Source organism: Cricetulus griseus (assembly GCF_003668045.3).
Source record: "Cricetulus griseus strain 17A/GY chromosome 1 unlocalized genomic scaffold, alternate assembly CriGri-PICRH-1.0 chr1_1, whole genome shotgun sequence".
In the NCBI taxonomy this organism is placed as follows: Eukaryota; Metazoa; Chordata; class Mammalia; order Rodentia; family Cricetidae; genus Cricetulus; species Cricetulus griseus.
Genome location: NW_023276807.1, coordinates 209,635,774 through 209,642,420, shown reverse-complemented (window position 1 = coordinate 209,642,420; position 6,647 = coordinate 209,635,774). Strand labels below are relative to the sequence as shown.

The 6,647-nt window shown below is 50.1% G+C and overlaps 1 protein-coding gene across 6 annotated transcripts in view; it reads left to right on the top strand.

Annotated features, from left to right (window-relative positions):
- Positions 1–904: 904 nt before the first annotated feature.
- Slc7a7 (solute carrier family 7 member 7) overlaps positions 905–6,647 on the top strand; it is a 46,221-nt gene continuing 40,478 nt past the window's right edge. The window contains exons 1-2 of one of the 6 annotated variants that reach the window (XM_035452798.1): positions 905–1,113; positions 4,505–4,612. Coding sequence is in view for 2 of the 6 variants with exons in the window: in XM_035452796.1 (XP_035308687.1) it covers positions 1,938–2,079; positions 4,505–4,612 (250 nt within the window). In the remaining 4 variants the exon portion in view is untranslated. Of the gene's footprint in view, positions 1,114–1,436; positions 2,080–4,472; positions 4,613–5,990; positions 6,303–6,647 lie in introns of those variants that run through there. The other 5 variants (XM_035452796.1, XM_035452797.1, XM_027390660.2 and 2 more) reach the window with 5 other exon arrangements.

Here is a 6,647-nt window from a genome sequence, read left to right as displayed (position 1 = left end):
TATTCTGTGAGAGTAGGCTGTGGAACTGAATCCTTTCCCTTCAATGCTCTCTAGCACCCACCTGAAAACCAGGACTGGCACAACAAGCCTATTATCTTAGTGTGGGGGAACAGAAATAGGCAGGTCCTGGGAGCTTGCTGGCCAGCTAGCAAAAATAGTGAACTTCAGGTCCAAGGAGAGACCCTGTCTCTCTATGGTACTCCTTTGGTCTCTGCATGTCTGAACACCCCCACCCAATCCTACACACAGGTATATATACATATGTCATTCAGCCGAGACTTTTTTCTCTCTCTTCTCTGACTGGGTTTCACTGTGTAGCCCTGGCTATCCTGGAACTTACCAGTTCTTGAACTCAGAGATCCACTCTGCCTCCGGAGTTCTAGGATTAAAGGTGTGCAGCAGCACCACCTGGCAACAGACACACATTTTATCAAGCCCTCTGCGAGTTGTTTTTTTTAGGAACGCATGTATACTAGGCAAGCACTCTCAATGAGCTGTATCTTTGGTTCTCCAACATCCTTTTTCTTTTTCTTTTCCTTTTTCTTTTTGAGACTGGTGGGCCCTAAACTTGCTATGTAGCGGAGGATGGCTTCGAACTTCTGATCCTCGTGGCTCCATCTCCTGAGTGTCGGAATTACAAGCGTTTGCCACCTAACCAGGTTCAGACTCCCCATCTGTCTCTGCCTGGGTCTGATGAAAGGTGCGGTGCACTAGGAAGTTCAGCCTTCGCGGCACCCCTGTCGCCTCTATTGTTGGTTAAGTGCTGCCTCCTGGCGACTACTCAGGTCACTTTCGGGGCAACCTGGTCACTTTAATTTGGAACCTTGAAGCTGATGCAACAGTTCCCCCGGGGGCGGAGAGTCTGAACACGAAGGCAGAGATAAAGTCCGGGAGACCCCTCCCATGGCTGCAAGCAGGCACCGCCCCTGTCCCTTGTTGCCCACGGGATTTCACGTCCAGGGTTCCTTTCGAGTTTCAGCCAGCTCCTTGGTTGAAGGCAGTCTGGGGTTGGGGTTTTTGCTCAGACCGCCGTCTGGTTGCCAGTTTCGGCTAGATTGGGAGGGGGGAAAGAGGAAGCTGAGTGTGCCTGGGGCAGAGGACACGTCTCAAAGGGTATCCGCGGTCATTTTCGCTCCCCGGGGACTCATCCTGCCGGCGCGGGGGCCAGGCTGGGGCGGGGGGGGGGTCGGCTTGCCGGGCCTTTGGGTTCTCAGACCTTTGCTTCCTTCCTCCTCATTCATCACAATTCCCTTTTCCGGAGATTCTTAGATACAAGGGACGCCTGCCCGTTCGAGGGCATCAGGGCATTGTGGCTAGGTCAGGTATTGAGCGGCCCAGATTTTAGCGCAGCAGAGGAAGAGCCAACTAAAGGGAGGTGCCCGCGGGGCCCCAGTGAAATCAGAGTGGCTGGGGAGGGAGCGGGGGGGGGGGGGAGAAAGAGGCAAAGGTGAGCCGGAGGCCGCATCTAGATGGGGGCCCAGGAAAGAACGTTAGGTATGGGCCTTTTAGTTTTTCCATTAGCTAAACAAAAGCCAGTTTCATTTCTGGTGTGCATGTTTGGTGAGTGTGGTGTATGAGTGCTTGTGCCAGTTTCAAAGGATGCAGGCTGTGCACACTCGATCACTCTACCGATTCCCTGAGACAAGGTCTCTCACCCTATCTGGAGCTAGGCTGGCAGCCAGCAAGACTCAGCAATCCTCCTGTCTCCACCCATAGTTATTATTATTATTTTTTAACCAGGTCATTGGGATTAGAACTCAGGCCCTGACCGTTTGGGCAAGCCATTCACTTAGCTACTTAGCCAACTAACCTACTGAACCATCTCTCCAGTCCTTCCTTCCTCTTCCCTCCTTTTTCTCTTTCCTTTGACCTCTCTCTCTCTCTCTCTCTCTCTCTCTCTCTCTCTCTCTTTCTCATCTTGCGGTCTAGGCTAGCCTATGAAGCTGGTCTTGAACTCCAGATCCTCCTGCCTCCACATCCCAAATGCTGGGTTTGAGCTACCACAAGTAGCCTTAAAATTCTCATACCCCCACCCCCACCGGCTGCTAGAGATGGCACGCAGGATCTTGTGCTTGCTAGGTAAGTGCTCTGCCACCAAGCCCTAAAAGTCAACTCCAAACTGTTTTAGGCCTATCAGTAGAAATGAAAACTACACTCCTTCCCTTAAAGCCATTAAGATGGAAAAGATTACGTATCTATGAACTCTCCTTACACTAAGTAACCTAAGTGTAGTCACACTAGGTGGCCTGGAGGGCAGAGTCAAGGACCCACCCAGGAGCTCAGCCAGCTGGGAAATCAGAGAAGAGTATTGTTCATCTTTTGACTTATTTACCCAGTAAACATCTATTGGTGGTTTGTGTTAGCCTCCTTCTTCCACAGGGTACAATGGTGAACAGAGCTCTTCTGATGCTTATCTGCTATTGACTGAGATGATGACCAACAAATAATAAATACTAGTAATGAGAAATGTCACAGAAAAGAATGTTCCTAGCAGGGAGAATGGTCAGACATTGCAAAAGCTCTGTGGTGGGAGTGAGGTTGTTGTGTGGTCCTAGGAGCGAGGCCAGACTTCTGTGATAAAAAGCAGGAGCAACTCTGTCTCTCTTCCTATGACCTCCCCTGCCTGCCCTGCCCCCCCCAACTTGATAACCTGGACCTGTCCCCAGAGTAAGATTAAAGGGCAGGTCAGCCAGGGAGCAGTCTGGATCTAAAATGTCATCACATTTTCCTTGGAATAATTCTGATCTGGTGCCAGTAAATTCTGGTTCCTGCCTTTTGGTAACATGTAACTTGGCAACTTGGCTCCTATCTAGTGATGCAGCCAGAATTAGTTTTAAATTTTATTTTATTACTTTTATGTGTATGTATGTGCTGTGCTTTGTACTGCACATGACTGCAAGTGCCTGCAGAGGGTGTCAAATGTCCTGGAGATACAGGCAATTGGGAGCTGCCTGATTGTGTGAGGTGATTCTGGAATAGCAGTACGTGCTCTCAACAGCATCATCTCTGTAGTCCCCAGTCAGAATTCTTGAGCCCTTACCTGGACCATATCGGGAGTAATTTGCAGAACACAGGTGCAAGCTGCAGGGTGTGGACTGGAGACCAGCAAACTGACGGCTGCACAAAGGCTGCAGTCACACCAGGCATTGTGCAAATGCTTCTTGTGCTGTCACGTGGCACTCCCCCTGACGGTGATTTATACTGTCTACACCAAGAGGTGTCTTCTGAAAATGACATCTCTAATATAAAGAGGCTCCTATGGTTTTTAAACATTTTTATTTTTTTTACTAGTGTATGTACCTGTGTGTGAATGTATGTGTGTATGGGTGCCACAATGCAAGTGTGCCAGAGACAGTTTTCTTTTTTGTTTTTGACAATGTATATATAGTCCAGCTGTCCTAGAACTCACTATATAGGCCAGTCTGGGTTCGAACTCACAGAGGTCTGCCTGCCTCTGTTTTCCAAGTGCTGGTATTAAAGGATTAAAGACCTGTACCGTAGCTGGGCATTGGCAGTGCACGCCTTTAGTCCCAGCACTCGGGAGGCAGAGGCAGGCTGATCTCTGTGAGTTTGAGGCCAGCCTGGTCTCCAGAGCAAGTGCCAGGATAGGCTCCAAAGCTACACAGAGAAACCCTGTCTCAAAAAAAAAAAAAAAAAAAAAAAAAAGACCTGTACCACCATGCCTGGCCAGAGGACAGCTTTTGGGAGTTGCTTTTTTCCTTCCGTCTGTGGGTCCCAGGGCTTGGATCAGCTTGTCAGGCTTTGAAGGCAAGCACTTTTACCTGCAGAAACATCTCTCAGTCCTCTCCTACTTTTTATTCCAAGATCACATTTCCCCCATTTCTGCAAAGCAAACATTCGACAGATATTTAAATAACCGTGGTTTGAAAGGCTGCCAAGTGAGGAATGTGCCCAGGGTGGCACAGGCCTGGTTGTTTTTTCACCTAGCAACTCGGACTCATTGTTAACAACTCCTCAGCCAATGAGGGATCTGAGCTGTGAGTGGGCTTGTTGATATCTGGGTACACACTTGGCTGTACCCACAGGTGGCCTTCATTGGTATGCATTGGCTTCCTTGGTTTGTTTTAGAGGCTGACATGGCACCAACTCTTGAGATAGGACTGCAGAATTTACTGGCCGGACAGTGGGAGCTTGAGGTGAAGAGCAGTAAGTACAGCCTGTAGGGTAGGAGAGTTAGGAAACAGAATGAAGGCGAGGAAGAGAGGGCGCTCAGGAGGGCACTTTACATTGTAGGGTACACTCAAGTGCTCAGAAAGCAAGGGCCACTCGGAGGACCAGGGGCTGATTCGAGGAGGAGGAGGAGCCCAGCGGAGGGGAAGATGCCTGGGTGCCAGCAGGCTCTGAGGTCCTCTCGGTCTGACCAGGCAGGCAGCCTCAGCTCCAGCCAGGCCTCTGGCCCCTCCCCACGGCCGGCCAGAGTCACACATGTGTTTTCCTGTTTTCCATTTCAGTCCCGTCACCCTCTGCCTTTTCTGCTTCTCAGAGTCAACAGCTGCTGAAGTCACACCCCTGGTTCTCTTAGCTACCACCCCTCACCCCAGTGGGCTCACAGCCCCCTCCTCCCTGCACTTGCCCAAAGGTCTCCAGACAGGTAAGAGGTGGGAGAGCACAGGAGGCTGGAGTACCTGGAGATTGGTCAAGGGGAGACGGAAGAACCTTATTTCTTGGCCCCTAGCCTTGGCCCTGTCTAGGTAGAGCCTTGTGTCCCGAGACTTCAGCTTTGGGTTAATGGGAAGTCCTGGGCAGAACAGTAAACAGTTTCTTTTTCTAATTCACTTTTTCTTTTTAAAGGGACGGTCTTAGTTATAGTGGAATAAAGAGAAACCAATAGAGAGCTGGAGAGGGAGGGGCTGAGCAGCTATTGTGGAGTGATGAAGAATCTATCTGCACTAGCACGTATCTGTTTTGTTTCTCTCGTTAAGGGGGGCACATGAACCTGCTGGATAGCGGAAAGTAAGCCCTAGGGTCTGTGGGGGGAGACAGTGTGTTCTCACAGTAGCTCATGGAGCTTGGCTAGGGAGTCAAGACTCTGAATTGTGTGCAGGTTCCTGGAGGAAGGGTGTTTCAGTGTTGCTGTTGGAGCATGGAGCATGGTAGCTCAACACTGGCTGGCTGCTCTGTGAGACACTCCATGCCTGGTGTCCTGTTGTCTGCTCCCTGGAAGCCCTGGATTGAAAACTTCTCTAGGTTGTAGAGTGAGTGTATGTTCTTCTGGAATGGCCATGATGTCCTCAGAGATGAGCACACTAAAGGAAAGGGGAAATGACAAGGGGCGTGAAGGCTTGCTTCTGGGAAACCTGCTTTGGCTGAGTTCCTTTAGGAGAGCTCCGGGGATGCTGCTTTACCAGGCCACCTGAACCCTGCAAGCGTCACTGTGAGAGCCAGGATCTCAGGGAGGAAAGTGAGCTGCCAGTGCTGGCGTCTTCTTGGCTTTGGTGCTAGACAGTGGTTGAGAAAAGAGGGACATTTCCATGAATGGCAGCCTCCTGTGCCTGACTGGCAGGGCTGGGAAGATAAATCCATTTGGAGTACTTCCTGGTGAGGCCACTAGGGCATGCTGTTTGCTGGGGTGTGGGTTCTGTCCTGGGTTGATCAGACTCAGTTCCTTGAGGATTTCACTTTTATGCCAGCCATGAATTCAACCTCGTGCACAACCCCTACTTCCCTTTTTCCTTTCTTCTTTTCTGGGTTTCACGTTTGAATTTGTACTCCATTGGTGCTGGTGTATTTTGATCCTAAAAGGGCAGGTGTCCTGATGTGTGTTTCTGTGTCTTTAGGAGTGGGCACACTAGATGTCACGGCTAATCCTCACCCAAAATGAGGAGCAGCCTGAAGGCAGTGACAGTGTCCCCTCCCGTCCCGTGTCTCCCCTTCCCTCCTTCCCCTCCCCCTCTGCCCCCGCCCATTGCCGCCTATAGACTGCAAGGGCTTTCCTTTTAATCAGATATCAAATCCCAGGCTCCTTCTAGGTAACTCATTAGGGAGCCACCTGGAGTGGTTTCCTGTCTGAAGGGAAGGCCAAGCGACCAGCAAGCTCTGGAGAGCCGGAAGTTGAGAAGATAGCATAGCTCTGTGATCTTTGTTGCCTGCCTGCCTCCCCTCTACGTTGGCACCCAGCAGAGTGTATGGTACCTGCCTCATGGGGCTCACAGTTCAGAGAGATAACGGACTGAAATGCGTAGCAGTATGTCTGGCCTGGACAAGAATTCAAGCAACACTAGCACTGCTTTTATGGAAGCCTTTTGGGGGATGCTGGGAGAAAAGGACAGCATCTTTCAGATGTATGTGGTACTGTCTTGTGAGAAACATGAGCTTCAATTTTTTTTTATTTTATTTTTATGTGTATGGGTGTTTTGCCTGCATGTGTCTGGGTGCCATTTATGTACAGTGCCCATGGACTCCAGAAGAAGGCCTCAGAACTGAAGTTGTGAGCCGACATGTGGTGTGCTGGGATTTGAACCTACGTCTTCTCAAGAACGGCCAGTGCTCTTAACTACTCTCTCCATCCTCAGGCAGGGTCTGTGCAAGGCCTAAGCCCACCATTCTATCTAGATTTAGTTAGAAATTTTAAGGGGCCAGAATGGGAAGGTGAGCTGTAGAGATTAACCTCCAGGGTACTTTAGAAT